Consider the following 17,689-nt stretch of genomic DNA (forward strand, 5'->3'; position numbering starts at 1 on the left):
TGCTGCCCCATCAGTTCATTCCCCTTCTTTTAAACTCTTTAGTTTTTATGGGGTTTGGAAAACAGCTATCGACCCCATTCGCCTGCTTCTCGCTCCTGCCTACCTGGGGTAACTTCCTGGAGGTGTTTCTCATTCTTTTTGGAGTGCTCATTCAAACACATCCCTTAAATATGCAATAAACCCCCCAGTTTGTTCTTACAAACCCTTAAGCTAAATTTAAAAATTTTAGTAATTTAAATCCCCATCTCTTTCTGTTGAGTTTGGGAAGAGGACCCCAAAAGTTTGGGGGTCATAGACCAGTGTCCTGAGGTATCTCAAAAGAATTTACAGGCTTGAATCATTTTTTTAGCCAAGGGGCCAAGTTTTATCCTATTTATAATGCCAATTGGAGTGGGCTAAGCTCCAAAAGAAAATAGCAAAGTGCTAAGAGAGAGGAAACCACTTGATCCAGCTTTCTATCACAGACAAGCTAATTCTATGGCCCAAGGTAAGGGCCAGTGAGTGAGTGGTCTCTGGAATCTGGTTCTCACGGACCTGATCATCAGTCAGCAATGAATTTAAGAATGGTCTATTCAGAATCGGACAGATATTCTTAGATGGGGAGTGTGGAAAGTCCCTGAGGCAGACTCCAAAGCCAGAAGATTTAGGATTACTATTTTATTGTTAGTACAGAAGTCCCCCCCACCCCTCACACACACAAAAAATCAGGGAATTTAAAATCATTGCTATATTACATCATGCCCGGTTATACATAATAGAGTTAGAATTAGAGATTGTTTTGTTTTTAAATTCTAAACTGTAAGTAACAAGTAAAGACAAGGGAGTCTGTAAAGATAACTTTCATAGGCAAAGAAAATGTCAAGAGGTAGGAGAGATTACGGGCTCCCAGGAGACTGGAGGAGAAGCAAGTAAGTATCATTAAACCGGGAAATGTCTCTTAATGCCCCAAAGGCTGTTGATGTTGGATGCTCCCTTTCTCCCGCCACCCATCCCCCTGCAGGAGCGCTGTGGGGTCTCCTCGAGACCTGTCCACTCCGCGTTATGCTGGCCAGACTCTCCAGCAGGCAAATCCTTGTGAAGGCTTATCTTTCAGCAGCTACTCCCGCCTTCTAAGGCTTTCTGTGGCTTCTCACTAAATCCGAGCCTGGAGCTCCCTTCTGTGCAACTTCCTTCCTCCTCCTGACTTAGTTCTGGCCCTACCAACCGCCATTCCCTGGATCACGGTATCTGAACCGAAAAAAAGATCTTAGGGGAGATCTGCTCCATTTAATCAAGTAAAAGGGGAAGAAAAATACTTAATACAGATCCCTGAAAAGTCGAGTAGTGCGCATGCGCAATGCTTCCCCACCCATTCACCTCCACAAAAGACTACAGCTCCCAGATGACCTTTCAAAAGGAGGCCAAGAGGCAAAGGACAGATAGCCGTATTCCCTAATGGAATCGGTAAGATTCCAGGATACAAATCACTCTCTCCGGTCTGAGGTTGACTCCACCCCTTTCCTGTAACAGCCAACCAAATATCGGGGCGCCGGGAATGTACGGCAGAACCCGAAGTGCCCCGAGGTATCAGTAGTAACGAGACGTGGCGGCATTCTCTACGTCATCTGTCCGCGACTGAAGTGGTCCAGGCCGCGCCATCTTCGAACTTGGACTTCCGGTCGGGCTTCGGTGGTTGGTGAGTGTATGGCATCAGCCTCCGCGCTGCCCGAGGACAGCGCCTCTTACTCCCCGCCTTCCCCTTGTAGTGGGGGAATGACGGCTTTCCCCTGCTCTGCCTGCCAGAAATAACATTGTCCTTTCCCTCCCCTGCCCCTGCGGCGCCGCCGCTCCCGCCCTCTGCTCCATCAGTAGTAGTAACTCCACTGCGGCGCGCGCATCCCCACCCTTCGCCCCGGGCGGCGCGCGCCCGGCCCTCAGGTGCCTCATCGTGCGGCCCTTGACCCCTGACCCGTGACGTGCCTCCCCTCCTGTATCCCGCAGGGGCCCGGTCCGATCCGATCCGAGGAGTGGCTTGCGGGCCTCGCTCCTCCCTCGGAGCTAGCCAGAGTTCACGGAGCCCCAGGATCCATCTCTTCCTACCCGCCCTTTTGACAAATGGGGTGACCGTGGCCCAGCGTGGAAACAAGACGTGCCAGGATCCTAGATTGAGACTTTCGAGGGCTCGAAGAGGTCATCTAGTCCCAATTGTTTGTTGTCTAGAGGAGGAAACTAAGGCTCAGAAAGGGAAAGTGACTTTTTCTGGAGACCCAAAGCAAGTTGGCTATTGACCCTGCCCTAACTTTCCTCAGTCTTAGAATGGGATAGCCATAGTCCCAGTGTTCCTCACCTCCAACTGTTTCGTCAGTAGCCATTTATATATGATAATAGTAGCTGGCTTATGTATACGTATATATATGTATCGGCTTGTATATATACACACACATGCATGCACACACACACACACATATATGGCACTGAGAGCAATTTATGGATATATTATTTCACAACAAACCCTCGGAGTACTGCCCCCATTTTACAGATGAATAAACTATTCTCAAAGCAGTAGGAAACTACTGAAGCTATTTGAAGTAGGGAAGTAATGTGACATAATCAAATCTGTGCTTTATGAGTATCAGTTTGGTGACTGAAAATGGATTCAAGTGGGGAGAATCTGACTACAGAGAGACAGGTTATCTGTAGTCCAGGTAAGGTGATGAGGGCCAGAACTAGGATGGTTGGTATGAATGGAGACAGTGAGTTGACTGTGAGGCAGATAACTGTTTTGTATGTATTTTTGATAAACTTTGGGGGTGGGGCTGATTCTAGGGCCCAGGCTATATCCATTGCTAACTACATGGTGCAAGATACAAAGACAAAAATGACAGCTTACATGATGTCTGTTACCTACGAGGGCTTTATGTGTGTAGAATTTGATCCCCACAACATCCCTGAAAGGTAGATGCTATTATGAGCCCCATTTTTACTTTTGAGGAAACCAAGACAGGTTAAGTGATTTGTCCAAGGTCACACAGCTAGTAAGCTTCTAGAGCCAGATTTGGCCTGGTGTATTCCTGAGTCCAAACCCATTTTGTTGTCCTCTAGCTGCCTTAATGAAACAGCTCTTGCCCTTGAGAAATTCACAATCCTGGTAGACTAGGAATGGTTTGGGATTGGATGTACAGGATGTATATATACAGGTAAAAATATTTACCAAATAAAGGCAAAATAATTGGGAAAACAATCAGGAAAGGTTTTTTGAAGGAAGTAGTAGTTGAATTTGAAGGAAGCTAGGATTTCCAAGAGGCAGAATAAGGAGGAAGAGTATTCCAAGTATGGGAGATAACTGTGCAAAAGCTTGAAGGTAGTGCATGAATCGGCACATTTTGGGAATATCAGATATCGAGATGTGGCGGCATTCCCAATGTCATCCGTCCACGACTGAAGTCGTCCAGGCCACGCCATCTTCCAACTTGGAGTTCCAGGTGGTTGGTTGGGTTTGGTAGGGGCTAGAACCCTAGTTTGGCTAAAATGTACAGTTTACAAAGGGAAGTTGTTAGAATCCTTACAAAGTGTTAAGTCCTTAGAATTGATAGAGACAATAGTTATCTAATTTAGTCTGGTTCAGTATGATTGATCTGATCCTACAAGGAGATGTTATGGGCCAGAACTTGAAACAAGGTACTAAGTGGAACTGAGGAGATAATGTTTAAATCTAGTTTAGAATTGATTTAATCCTACAACAAATAATGGTTTCCCAGTGATATAATGATTGGTGTGTACTCAGTGTACAGCATATAAACAAGAAGCACTCTGGGAGATAAAGAAGCCCACTCTCAGAGGCGGAGTCAGATTCATTCCATTTTCCACCTTTGTACTGGCTGGAGGCTGAAAGACAAACCTTTGGATTTGGAGACATTCAGAGGGAGCTCTTAGAACCAAGGAGAGAGATAGGTCTCTATTAAAGCTAACCGGGCCCAAGGAAAGAGACAAGACTTGGAAGGAGAAAATAAATGTTTGGATTTTATCAGCTGGCTGCATTTGAAGTGATTATTATGTTGAACTGAAACTAAGGCTGCCTCTGAAAACCTCCCCAATAAACCTGCTTCCAGAGAGAACCATCATATATTATATAAAAGAAAAAGAACACCACAGAAAATAATATATAATCAGGCTGAAAAGATAAGCTGGAGCTAAATTGTGCTCTTTAAATGTCAAACATAAGAATATGTATTCTATCCCTAGAGCAATAGGTAACCCCTGAAGCTGTTTGAACTAGGGAAGGGTGAGGTGGTCAAATCTGTGTTTTATGAGTATCAGTTTAGTGACTAAAAGATGAATTCAAGTGGGCAAGTCCAGATACAGGGAGAGCAGTTAAGTTACCTGTTGTCCAGGTGAGGTGATAAGGGCCAGAATTAGAGTGGAGACCATGAGTTGGCTGTGAGGGACATTTCTATTTTATGTATATTTTTTAGTTAACTTATTTATGTTATAGTCTCCCACAAGTGTATATTTCTTGAGGACAGGGACTACCTTACTTTTGTCTTTGAATCCCCAGATTTTAGCACAAAGTTTAGCAAATAGTATTTCCTGGCAGAACCCTCTGGTATGCTTAGTGGACAAATACATTTTGAATACAGGCACAGAAAGGTGCATGGGGTCATCTGTGGTGTTTATAGGAATAAGCAATCAAAACTCTTCCTCTTCATCATGAACTGGTAGTATCTTCACTCAGAACCCATAAATATCCTTTAGCAAATAATAACAAACCTGACATAAATGCCTTCCAAATCCAAGGTCTAGATTGGCAATAGACACTAATAACAATGTCATGCTATATCCTGTGGAATTCATTCTGGAGTGAAATGTTATTTCACAAAAGTTTTCATAGCTAGATTCTAACTATACTGTGTTAGTCTTTCCCAGAAAAACTGCTGACTGGTGGTAAGTGAAGAAGATGGCTATAAGAAGTGGAAGGTGGGGGAGAAAAAGAATGTGTAGAGGTAGAATGAAGGTATCAAAACTAATAATCAAAAAGTTGGATTCTTTGGTTGACTTATCATACACAATTATATGTGCAGGTGTAGCCACTGAAGAGTAATGCTGATGGATACCCTAGGGGTCAGCTGTGTTACACTGGGAGGGACCAGCTCCATGGGGGAAACTACTATAACAGAGTCTCCTAAAAAAGAAGTACCTGACCAGCTTGGCACTGAAGCCCCAACATCTGGGGCTAAGACAGCTTGTGAGGATGGTTCCATAATGATGCCTTCAATCTCTCTTGGACTTGAGGATCCGTCCAGTAAAGAAAGCCACCCAGATTCTCACCAAGAACTGGAAAGTGTCTCCAAACCTGAAGGGCAAGGTATGGAGCTTCTCCATTTCCTTAACTCAGACTGAAAGACAAATTTAAGACTTCATATAGACATGGAATATGTTCCCCCATCTCCTTCCCCCTGCCCTTTCTTCTTTGTATCTCATGGAAAGTCTACCAGGATCAAGGCCTGGGCATGAATGGAGAGGCTCTGAGCCTTGGCTCCTTGCCTATACCTTCTCTTTTTTTTGGTAGATGCGCCTTCAGGGATTCCAGGGATCTCAAAGGTGAAGGCTCCAAAGACTAGCAGGAAGAAAGGTGTTCGGACTCGAAGAGGCCCAAGGAAAGGTGGAGTGGGAGCTAAGGATGACTCCCCATCTACCTTACAACAAGGCAACCCTCCACCAGGGACTCTGGGACCTAGTCCCTTGGAGCCATCTGGCCCTCCTCCTACTACTATCCCTAAGAAGCGAGGTCGAAAGTCAAAAGCCGAGCTGCTGTTGATGAAATTATCAAAGGGGCTAGAGCAGCCTGAACCCCCACCTCCACAAAGTCCCCCTGAGAACCCTGAGGCTACACCAGGGGCACGACCCCGCCGGCGGGCTGCTAGAGTGTGAGGATTGTGGGATTGAGTTGGGAGGAATGATGGGATACAGTAGGAATAATTTGCCTGATGTGGGAAAGGATAATAATAAAGGTAACATTTACCGTGTGCTAGGTGCTGGGCTAAGCACTTTAAAATTATCATGTCATTTAAAATAGGCTATTTCTGGGTAATATCAAAAGACCAAATAGAATTTGGGTAAGCTTCTGAGTCAGAGATGTCAGACTAAAGGTGTGAATTTAAGGGTTGAGATTCCCTTTGTTCAGCAAGTATATGACTATCCCCTTATTACTATCTTGCGGGCAAGGCAGTTCCTTTTCTTTTAACTTCTAACTACATTCCACTAAAGCTTCCCCGTGTCTTGATCTGGGTGGAAGCATATGTATGGGTTGTACAGATTGCCTCCTGCCCCTAGCTCTCCTAGTCCTGTTCCTGTTTCTCCCTCCCTCTTTTGGCTTCTTCCTCCATTGGGGTCTTTGATCCTCTTCCATGACCCCTGACTGTATTCTGTCCCACAGGGCACTTCTGTACCTTCAGGAACTGGCTGAGGAGCTCTCCTCAGCACTGCCTGCCCCAGTCTCTTGTCCCGAAAACCCCGAGGTGGGTGGCCAAGCTAAACGCGGTCAGGGCCGTCGGCGGGCAGCCTGGCACGGAGAGGAGGAAGAAGACGATCCGGCCCGGGACGCAGACTTCGTGCTGCAGGCTGAGATCGAGGAAGGAGGAGAGGAGAGTGAAGCCCCAAGTGAGAGCTCCTCCGACCTGGAGCTCACCGCGCTGCGGGGCAGTGGCCTTCGTGGGGCTGCCTCAGGGGTAACTGAGTCGGGGCTATCCGGGTGCCCGAGGGCCGCATGTTCCCAGAAAGATGCTTTCACCAAAAATCATGGAGTTAGGGCAGAGGCCAGCAGGCCGGACAAATAGGGGGCTGGGTGGTTGGTAGGCAGGAAGCTGGGTGGACCCAATGAGAAAAGGAGGTTCCTAGGAAATTGAGACATGTGAAAATATCTCCCTTCCTTTATCTTTCAGAAACAGAAACCACAATGCCGGGGACTGGCTCCCAATGGGCTTCCAAATTCTATCATGGCTCCTGTTTGGAAAAGCCTCAGCCTCACCAAGACCCTGTGAGACCCTGAGGATGGCAAGGGGGCAGTATGTAGGAAAGGGAGTATTTTAGAGTGGGAAGTTGAGAGATTTAAAATAGAACATGGACCACGAGGAAGTAAAGAAAAGCTAACACTTAAGTGAGATTATAATGACAGCAGTGACTGACAGATAACCCCTTTTTTCTCTTTTTAGCCGAGAGCAAAACCATTCACACTGGGAGTTCCCTGAATGGATCCCTTCAGCCTTGAAGTGGCAGTTACTATCTGAAAGGTGAGTCCTACTGGTATTCTTTAAGGTAAGGAAGTCACTGGAAGAAAAGAAAGTTTAGGAAATCTCAGAAGAATAATGGGAGGGTTCAAAACAGTGAGGATATGATGAAGGCTCTATGTTCCTTTTGTTTTCCTCTAGTGAAGCAGCATCATACTTGCCTCAAGAGTTGAGGTCTCCTCTTTTCTCTGTGCAACGGGAAGGTCTGCCTGAGGACAGCACTCTTTATAGGATAAATAGGTAAGAAGCTTTAGAGTACCCATGGCATAAAGACTGAAAAGTAGTGAGTAGAATTAGGATGACAATTTGTTCTCCTTTTCCTCCTCAGGAAAGGACACTAGGGGTGTGGGTTCCCTGACCACAGTGATCATACATGGTCCCAAGGTTGTAGGAGAGTGTAGTGGTGCAAGGGCCAACATAAATTAGGGTTTGTTCTTTGAATACTTGGAAAACCAAACATTTAGTACTTTATATTAGTTCAGCATTCTAAGAACGAGGTCAGATCACCTCCAGCTATGATAAGATCAAGATTTGTTATTGATGACAGATTAGAACATGGTTAGAATTGGGAAGTAGGAGAAATAAGATGTTGGATGAATGAGTATATATGCTTTATTTTTTAATTTTATGTTAGACGTTTTCATTTCTTAACTAATAATCCTAATTTTGATGACCTCAGTTTGAATCAGAACTAGCCTATATCCCTTTTTTCCCTTTGCAGGATATGTCCAGTTATGTTCTATCTTAAGGACTCAATCTTGTCTTTTTCTGTAGGTTTAGCTCACTGGCACCCCATCCAGAGCGATGGGATGTGTCCTTCTTCACAGGAGGACCACTCTGGGCACTAGAATGGTGCCCAGTACCTGAAGGTGCAGTTACTTCTCAATATGTGGCACTATTCTGCAGTCCTAGCATGAATGAAACCCATTCACTGAGCCGGCCTCATGAAGGCCCTGGGCTTCTACAACTCTGGAACCTTGGGACACTGCAGCAAGAAAGCTGGTGAGGTGGGGCTGGGAACCCTGCAAGAGGAGAGCAGACTGGAATGGGGATTGAGTATAGCAGAATTGGGAAAGCTACACAAAACTGTGTTAGAGGGATTGGGGAAGAAGCCTCTCATAAAAGATAAATTTGTTACATTAAACATGATATATCTGCAAGAATATTTTCCATTCATTCTCCCTGTTTCTTTTTCTTCTAGCCCAAGTAATAAAGCCCACCTTGCCTATGGCATTGCTTGTGATCACGGGTGCATCTGGGACCTCAAGTTCTGCCCTAGTGGAGGCTGGGAGTTGCCTAACACCTCAAGAAAGGTACTTTCTGAATTGTGGGGGAAATGGGAATAGAATTTAGACTCAAAGTTTAGACCTAAGAGGAGTCTAATTTAGATGTCTCCAAGAGAAGCCCTGAGAGTTCCCAGAGTTGGGTAGTAGTAGGCAGTAGAAATGAAAGAAGACTTGGGAGAGTGGTGGTATCTGGATTCTATGGGAGGCCAGCCAAGAAAGAAATATTTTCCAAGAGGGAAATAAAGACAGAAATGGTAGTAGGAATCTGAACATTTGTTTCTTGCCTTGGCCTTATCCAATAGGCTCCTTTCCTGCCCCGGCTGGGTCTCCTGGCTCTGGCCTGTTCAGATGGAAAAGTGCTACTGCTTAGTCTACCCCACCCTGAAGAACTGCTGGCCCTTCAACCTCAAGGTAAGGGGAACAATAAGGATTTCAGGGCCCTTGGGGAGGTACTAGTCAAAGCATAGGAAACACGGTTCTTAGTAAAGGCTCACATATTGCCAGTGTTCTTTTATACACTGTTAACCATTCACACATACTAATTAATACATATGTATATATCTCCCACTGTATATATATTAACTGTGTTAGTAATTGGATGTACATTCTGTGTATGAATATAAGCTACTGTCTACTTTCACATTGTCTTCCTTCTCTCACTTATATGGTTAATCAGTTGTGTAAAACATCTACTGGCTTCAGAGTGTCTTTCCTTTGTCACATACTGGCTAGGTGACCCTGGACAAGTCACTTCTCAATGCCCAACTTAGGCCAAACAAAAATAACAAAACAGTTGTCAGTCTACATTGGTGGAAAGAACCCCTGCTAGGAATTTCCTAAACTGAAAGAATTGATAAAGATCTACCAGGATTGCTGATGCTGAATGGGATGTACTGGGTTCCTGTCCCACATTTTCTCTAGGTTCCTATTTCCTCCCCTCAAACTTTAGGATCCTTCTTGCTGTTCCCTCCTTTTTTTGCTATTTTGTCCTCATGTAAAAGGAGGAGAGGAAGATAAAGGGAAGAAAGGTGCCTAAGTCTTAGCTGAAAAAGCTATCAGGAGATAAGCAGGACATAAGGGATAAAAACAGAGGTTGTAGGTTATGGGGAACTCCAGGAAAGCCCTTATCTCCTTAAATGTTGTCTCTCTTTCCTCACAGATGCTCTCAAACCTCCTATCTATAAGGTGAGTGGGGAAATCTGTTTCTTTCTAGGTGATATTCCATCTGCCCTCAAATCTTCCTTCTTCAACTTGGTCTTCTTGCTATCTGCTGCCTATTTTCTTCTTGCCTTCTTGACTAAAACCTGCTCTAAATGTCTTTTGATATAGGTGTTACTAAAAATGGGACTTAGTATTCTTCCCATTCTTATTATCCCATTCTTCTTTAACCTTACAGGTACAGTGTGTGGCCTCTCTTCAGGTGGGTTCAGTACAAGCAGGGGAGCCCTCTGAGTGTGGTCAGTGTTTCACCCTTGCCTGGATGCCAACTCGGCCCCATCAGCATCTGGCAGCTGGGTTTTATGATGGTGAGTAAGCATAACAATAACTTTTTTAAAAATTAAATTTTATTTTATTTTCTCGCTTGCACTCCTTTCTCTCATGTCCAAAAAACTATTTCAGTCTATACTATGAGTTTATTACCTCTCTTTTGGGAGATGGGCAGTTATGTTTCATCTTGAGGCCTCTGGAACTTGACTGGTCATTGGTTGATCGAAGTTCCTAAGTCTTTAAAGGTTGTTTGTCTTTACAGTGATGGTATTATTGTGTAATTGTTCTTCTGTTTCTCTTCTCTTCACTCTGCAACAGTTCATCTCAATCTTCCCAAATTTTTTTGAAACCATTCCCTTCATAATTTCTTATAACACAGCAGTATTCAGTCTCATAAGTATAGCATAACTTGTTCAGCTGTTATCAGTTTCTAATTCTCTGCCATCACAAAAAAAAAGAACTGTTTTGGTTTTGTACATATGAAAGCTTTTCTGCTTTCTTTGACCTCTTTTGGGGTAGTGCTGCTAGGTAGTACTACTGCCTAGTAATAGTATCTGTGGAGTCAAAATGTGTGTATAGTTTAATAGTTTTTGTGTCGTAATTTCAATTTTTTTTCCAGAATGCTGATTCCATTTCACAGCTCATCAACAATACATTAATGTACCTGTTTTTCCACAACATCTCTAGCATTTGTCATTTTCCTTTGCCAATTTTGTGGGTGTGTGAATGGAGCTGTTCTTTTGAGGATGGGGGGGCAGGCTGAGTAGGTGGTAACTCTGGCGGGAGAATTAAGTGTGGTTACTCAGGATATCTCACTCTTTTCTAATGGTGTTTAAGCTAAGGGAAAGGGTCTAAGGGCCCTGGGATGAAAGATAGTGGTGAGGGATGGGGTCCTGGTCTTTTGCATTGCATTCAGATTAGTATCTGTCTCTACCTTAGGCACAATAGCAATCTGGAACTTACCCACTACATCATTGTTGCAACGTGTTCGACTCCCAGATGGCTCCTTGAAACTCTATCCCTTTCACTGCCTCCCAGCCCATGACCAAGCTGTGCGTTGCCTTCAGTGGTGCAAAGCTAATAGGTACAGAACAAGGGGAACAAAGGAGATAGAAGGTGAAGGCTGGCGCAGGTCAACATTCATGGGATCAGTTGAGTGATGCCCCATTTTTCAATCTTTCCATAGTAACTTTCTAGTCTCTGCTGGAAGTGACCGGAAGATCAAATTCTGGGACTTAAGACGACCTTATGAACCTATCAACTGCATCAAACGTTTCTTAAGTACAGAATTGGCGTGGCTGCTGCCTTATAGTGGAGTTACTGTGGCTCAGGACAACTGCTACGCCTCGTATGTAGGGCAGGGAAAAAAAATAAGGGATTGGGATTAGAGGGGCTAGGTCCAGTGGGGGGGTACTGGGTGTTTTGGCCAAATGTGATTGAGATTCCGAATCTGATTTCAAACTATATAAGAATTGACACTCTTCTCTCTCTCAAAGATATGGGCTTTGTGGAATTCACTACATCGATGCTGGTTTCCTTGGTTTCAAGGCCTATTTTACAGCCCCTCGAAAGGGCACTGTCTGGGTGAGCTTTTTCTTATCTTTTATTACTCAAAGTGTAAGTTCCTAACTTAGGGTCCATGATCTTGCTTTTAAAAACATTTTGGTGATTGTATTTTAATTGATTTCCTTAACAGTATTATGTATTTTATTTTATGCTTTTAAAAACACTATTCTGAATAGCTTTCACTAAACTGAAAAAAAGAGCACTTGATACAAAAAAGGTTAAAAATTCTTGCTCTCCTTTGTTACCATACAGAGCAAGGAGCAAGATAAATGGCAATCTGTGAGAGGGAAGAAGAGTATATTGTACATATAATATGCATATAACCATTTAGGACTCTTGATGCCCATGTCTCATTGTAGAGTCTGTCAGGCTCAGACTGGCTTGGGGCAGTGGCTGCAGGGGACATGTCGGGGGAGCTCATTGCTGCTGTGCTACCTGACATGGCCCTCAACCCGATGAATGTCAAGCGTCCAGCTGAGCGCAGATTTGTGAGTATCTTGGCATCTGACAGAAATGCCATCCACTGGTTCTCCTAGTCCATTCACTTCTCCATCCTGTTTGAACAAAAATTAGTACAGGCCTTTTTTGTGACTAATCTTAGTTTGGTATTTGGAATGTAAAACTCTGATTTAGTATTTGTGTGGCCTTGGGCAGATCATTTATCTTTAGTGTGATGCAGTGGAAATGTGCTAGATTGGGAGGTTTAAATCCCAGTTCTTAACCGCTAGCTTATTCTTCATTTTCAATTTCCTTCAGTGAGTTTTAGGAGTTTTAGGTTCAGCTCAAACCTATGACCTAAATTGATTCTTTTCACTTTATCTGTATTTTCTTTATTGCTACAGACCTTTCCTACCCTAACCTCAGAGGCCCATGAACCTTACTAGAACTATAATTTGTTTTTCCTTTTTTCCTTATTCTGTCTCTAATATTTTGAGATTTCATTTCTTTCTATAGCCCATATACAAGGCAGATTTGTTGCCCTACTGGGAGGGTTCTGAAGAACAAGATCACCATGCTGCCTCACCTTTGGTCCCTGGACCTCCCAAGGCCAGAACTTATGCTGAAACAGTTGAACATCACTACCTGCTCTTCAGAGACACAGACCTGGTAAGTTGTGGCCAATAGGTAGCCAAAGAATCAGGAAGAGGAGGGGATTCCTGTGGGGTAGGGAATGAGTATGAGGCCCCAAAAGGCCCTTAGTATGAAGGCAGTGTCCTAAGACTTAATTTAACACTGCTTAACCATAGCGTGGATTCCAAGATTTGCTTCAAAGGGAACCTGTACTTCGAATGCAAGAAGGAGAAGGACGCTCTCAGCTCTGTTTGGATAGGCTGCAGCTGGAAGCAGTTCACAAGGTATGATCATAGGATCATCAGTTCAGAAATGAAAGGAATTTAGAAGTCATTTAGTCTAAATTCCTAACAAATTGAGGCTCAAAGATGATTTATCTCTCCTTTCCCACCCTCATCCCTTTTCTCTCTTTCTCTCTCCCTCCTTCCCCTACAACACACACATACATAGTCTCTTTTGCTCTCTTACATTCTTCTGTTCAAACTTTGGTTTCTTATCTTGTTCTGGGGCCTGTAGTCAATAATAAGAACAAGTATTTAAATAAGTTAATCTCTCCTGAATCCTTTGCCCATAGTGGTCTGTTCCATACTAATTCAGAAGCCTTTGTACATTTTCTTTCTCTCTCACAGGTACGTTTCAGCCCAAACTTGGATACCTATGGTTGGCTGATTTCTGGGGGCCAGTCAGGACTGGTGAGGGTACATTGTGTTCGAGGCCTTACCTCCCCCTTGGGCCACCGGATGCAACTGGAGAGCAGAGCCCACTTCAGCGCCATGTTCCGGCCACCTTCCCCACCTCAAGGGCCCAGCTTTCCCTCAACCAACTTCCACCTGCTGCCCAACCCATAGTTTATTGAACTTGAAGACCTGGGGAGTCAGGATTCCTTGATCCTGATGCTACTTAGTAGCTACGTGACATTTACAGCTCTGAGCCAAGCAAATTGGAAACTTCCCCAAACTGCAAACTTACCCACGTCTCACATCTTCGGAATGGTACAGTAGAATTTATAGTCAGAGAACTTAGGTTTGATTGCTGATTCATCCAGTTATGGTGTATGTAATCATGAGAAAATCACTGGGGCCTCAATTTTCTCATCCATAATATGAAGGAGTTGGACAAGACTTTGGAGGTTCCTTCCAGCTCTAAATCTACAATCTTGTTAGGCTATAAGGACTGACTCCTCAGGACTCTACAGACTGATCCTGTTCTCCACAATCACTGCCCCCCCTGCTGGCAGGGGGTGTCCAGATGTGAACTCTAGTCTTCTCAGCAAATGCTGCAGAAGCAGCCCTATGCAAGACATGGGGTTTGGTGTCAAACTGCTCATATTGAGCCTGTTGTACTTGGAGGCAGAACTGAGTAAAGGTGCTGAGTGTTTTGGACTCTTATTTTGTGTGCTTGTGCTTTGAGCAGCTATGATAAAAAACCTTCCATGAGCTTCCTCACAGGTTGAATCTGTACCCAGAACTGTGAGGAATGCAGTTCAAACATTTTTTTTGCAGGTCTTTAGTGTTAAATCAACAGAACAACCACAAGGATGGTATTAGCTCACAAAGACCAAACATTGCTACACATACTTTAACAACACAATATGGACTGTAGGATATCAAGGACTCGATTACAGAGGGTTATGTAGAGATGAAGATAGTGTATATACCTTTGTACTTATAACACAGAAACAAGCAGTATCAAAATGACTAAGATTTCCTCAGGGAGAAGGACTAATAGAGACTAATCTGTAACTATTCTTTTCAACAATATGTTGGTTTCTGTGTCTGATTTTTCCTCACCTGCTACAGCTTTGGTTGTGCCCAAAGAGTTAAAATGGCGAGAGAAGGGAGTTTAAGATTCTTCTGCCATAGAATGGGAAGAAAATGCTACTTAGTCTGGGGACTAATGGCTTGAGGAGACATCAATGGGGCCTTCTCTTTGCCTGGGTTTGCTAACCAATCCCTTCTAATACCCAAATTTCTAGCAAGCTAACCTCTACATTAATATTCCTTCCAGATGGAATTAGAACCGAGGGACCATTGAAATGGTCCTTTTTTTTTTTCCTTTTATTGAAGGAGAGACAGTTTTCATGGTCAATAATCTATCTACTAGCTTTGAAAGACTTAAAGGACCTTAATCAAATCATTGACCAATCATGACTTCAGAAAAATAATTTCATGCTTCCCACCTCTTGGCATAGTATAAATTAGATAAATTAGAGTTACATAATGAAAAATACATTTTTAGATATTGCCAATGTGTGAAATTTTCACTTGACAATTCTTATTTGTTACAAAGAAGAACTTTTATGGGAAGTTGGTAGGTAGTGTTAGTGATGGGAAAAAAGAAAACAGAAAAATATCTGCTGGGCCTCAGGTCCTCCTTTCTCAAGGAGTTTAGTATTTGGCTCACCATTTTCCTCTACTCTCCATTTCCTACACTAATAGTAACCAACCAGATCCCATTACCTCTTCCTTGTCTGCCTCCTAAAGGGATGGTCATACCCCCTAGACCTCCTATTACCCACAAGTATTCCATTGAAAAAAATGAATATTCCTCCATAATTTTTCATTCCTTCTCTCCCTATATCTTACTTCTAACCCTAGTCATCCTTCTGACTTCCAGTTCTTCCCTTCCTCCCTCAGTATGTATTATTCCTGTTGTGACTTCATTTTTCTTGTTTTCCAATCAACCCTATAGTTAATTAGCTATATTTCCAAATTGTCCTTTAGTTTTTAGTTACTTGCTCCCTTTCCTATCACTGCCTCATGTTTTGTCAAACCCTAATCCTGGATTATTTCTACTATTCGCTGCTTTAGCTTCTTATCTGCTGCTGAACAGAGCAAAAGGAAATAACAAAATTGACCTGCCTAGCTCTACTTCAAATTTACCCAAACACAATTGGGCCTTCATTGCAGCAATGCTTTTGTGACTCCCTAATTGATTTTCCCACTCCCAAAGATTTTCTTTTCTTCTCTCTTTATACTTCCTCCACTTTTTTCTGCAACTCTGAAGGCTTCAAGTTTTATTTTACTGAGGGGGAAAAAACTATTTGCTATGAACTCTTCTTCCCTTCATCACAAAATCCCTTGCCATCATCATTCCTCACTCTTTCCCTTTAGTCTAATAATGAAGTGGCTCTTCTCAACAATACCAGCTCCTTTACTTATACTTGACCCCAGAATTCCCTTATCTTATCCAGCAAATTGGTCCCTCATTCATCCCCTCTATATAATCTTTAATTTCTCCCTCAACTATTTCTTCTTCCTGCCAAATGAATGTATATCTATGTCATCCTTTAAAAACTTTTACTAAATCTTTTCACCTCAAATTATAACTCTTTTCAGCTAAACTATATTCAATTGCTTTTACCTCCTCTCAAATTTCATGCAATCTGATTTTTGACTTATGACTAAAACTGCTCTTTTTTTATTATTAGTATAGCTATTTATTGACAAAACATATGCATAGGTAATTTTTCAACATTGACCCTTGCAAAAACTTCTGTTCCAACTTTTCCTCTCTTTCCCCCCACCCGCTCCCCTAGATGGCAGGCAGTCCCATACATGTTAAACATGTTAAAGTATATGTTAAATACAATATAAATATACATATTTATACAGTTATCTTGTTGCACAAGAAAAATTGGATTTAGAAAGAAGGTAAAAATAACCTGGGAAGAAAAACAAAAATGCAAGCAAACAACAACAGAAAGAATGGAAATGTTATGTTGTGGTCCATACTCATTTCCCAGTGTTCTTTCTCTGGGTGTAGCTGGTTCTGTTCATTACAGATCAATTGGAACTAATTTGGATCCTCTCATTGTAGAAAAGAGCCACGTCCATCAGAATTGATCATCATGTAGTATTGTTTTTGAAGTGTATAATGATCTCCTGGTTCTGCTCATTTCACTTAGCATCAGTTCATGCATGTCTCTCCAAACTTCTCTGTATTCATCCTGCTGGTCATTTCTCATAGCACAATAATATTCCATGACATTCATATACCACAATTTATTCAACCATTCTCCAATTAATGGGCGTCCATTCAATTTCCAGTTTCTAGCCACTATGAAAAGGGCTGCCATAAACATTTTTGCACATACAGGTCCCATTTCTTTCTTTAGTTTCTCTTTGGGATATAAGCCCAGTAGTAACACTGCTGGATCAAAAAGTATGCACAGTTTGATAACTTTTTGAGAATAGTTCCAAACTTCTCTCCAGAATGGTTGGATCCATTTACAATTCCACAACAATGCATCAGTGTTCTAGTTTCCCCACATCCCCTCCAACATTCAAAATTATCTTTTCCTGTCATCTTAGCCAATCTGAGAGGTGTGTATCTCAGAGTTGTCTTAATTTGCATTTCTCTGATCAATAATGATTTGGAACACCTTTTCATAAAAGTAGACATAGTTTCAATTTCGTCATCTGAAAATTGTCCATATACTTTGACCATTTATCAATTGGAGAATGGTTTGATTTCTTATAAATTAGAGTCTATTCTCTATATATTTTAGAAATGAGGCCTTTATCAGAACCTTTAACTGTAAAAATTTTTCCCAGTTTATTGCTTCCCTTCTAATCTTGTCTGCATTAATTTTGTTTGTACAAAAGCTTTTTAATTTGATATAATCAAAATTTTCTATTTTGTGATCAATAATGATCTCTAATTCTTTGGTCACAAATTTCTTTCTCCTCCACAGGTCTCAGAGGTAAACTAGCCTTATGTTCTTCTAATTTATTTATAATCTCATTCTTTATGCCTAAATCATGAACCCATTTTGATTTTCTTGGTATATGGTGTTAAGTGTGGGTCAATGCTTAGTTTCTACCATACTAATTTCAAATTTTCCCAACAGTTTTTGTCAAATAGTGAATTCTTATCCCAGAAGCTGGAGTCTTTGGTTTTGTCAAATACTAGAGTATTAAAGTTATTCACTATTTTGTCCTGTGAACCTAACCTATTCCACTGATCAACTAGTCTATTTCTTAGCCAATAGCAAATGGTTTTGGTGACCACTGC

The 17,689-nt window shown here is 42.3% G+C and overlaps 1 protein-coding gene across 2 annotated transcripts; it reads left to right on the forward strand.

The window, feature by feature from the left end:
* Positions 1-619: 619 nt before the first annotated feature.
* On the forward strand, positions 620-14,061 carry GTF3C2 (general transcription factor IIIC subunit 2). Of its 2 annotated transcripts, XM_051976260.1 has the most exons (19): positions 620-1,675; positions 5,058-5,341; positions 5,546-5,903; positions 6,413-6,704; positions 6,918-7,012; positions 7,188-7,265; positions 7,404-7,502; positions 8,037-8,264; positions 8,464-8,575; positions 8,851-8,959; positions 9,708-9,733; positions 9,945-10,074; positions 10,976-11,120; positions 11,223-11,384; positions 11,533-11,620; positions 11,962-12,090; positions 12,557-12,709; positions 12,850-12,957; positions 13,303-14,061. In XM_051976260.1, exons 2-19 carry the CDS (start codon positions 5,077-5,079, stop codon positions 13,519-13,521), a joined length of 2,796 nt encoding a protein of 931 aa, XP_051832220.1. In that variant the 5' UTR covers positions 620-1,675; positions 5,058-5,076; the 3' UTR covers positions 13,522-14,061. The 2 variants fall into 2 exon arrangements, with proteins under 2 accessions (XP_051832220.1, XP_051832219.1); XM_051976259.1 differs by lacking the exon at positions 620-1,675 and having other exon boundaries at positions 2,534-5,341.
* The last annotated feature ends 3,628 nt before the right edge of the window (positions 14,062-17,689 follow it).

The sequence above is a fragment of the Antechinus flavipes genome, chromosome 2 (genome assembly GCF_016432865.1).
Source record: "Antechinus flavipes isolate AdamAnt ecotype Samford, QLD, Australia chromosome 2, AdamAnt_v2, whole genome shotgun sequence".
Lineage (NCBI taxonomy): Eukaryota > Metazoa > Chordata > Mammalia > Dasyuromorphia > Dasyuridae > Antechinus > Antechinus flavipes.

What these genes read in the sequence shown, in the direction of transcription:
- GTF3C2 (XM_051976260.1), top strand. Translation starts at nt 5,077, where the DNA reads ATGCTGATGGATACCCTAGGGGTCAGCTGTGTTACACTGGGAGGGACC. An exon ending in GCTGGCCCTTCAACCTCAAG is followed by an intron (nt 8,960 to 9,707) that starts GTAAGGGGAACA and finishes CTTTCCTCACAG; the next exon opens with ATGCTCTCAAACCTCCTATC. An exon ending in GTCCAGCTGAGCGCAGATTT is followed by an intron (nt 12,091 to 12,556) that starts GTGAGTATCTTG and finishes TTCTTTCTATAG; the next exon opens with CCCATATACAAGGCAGATTT.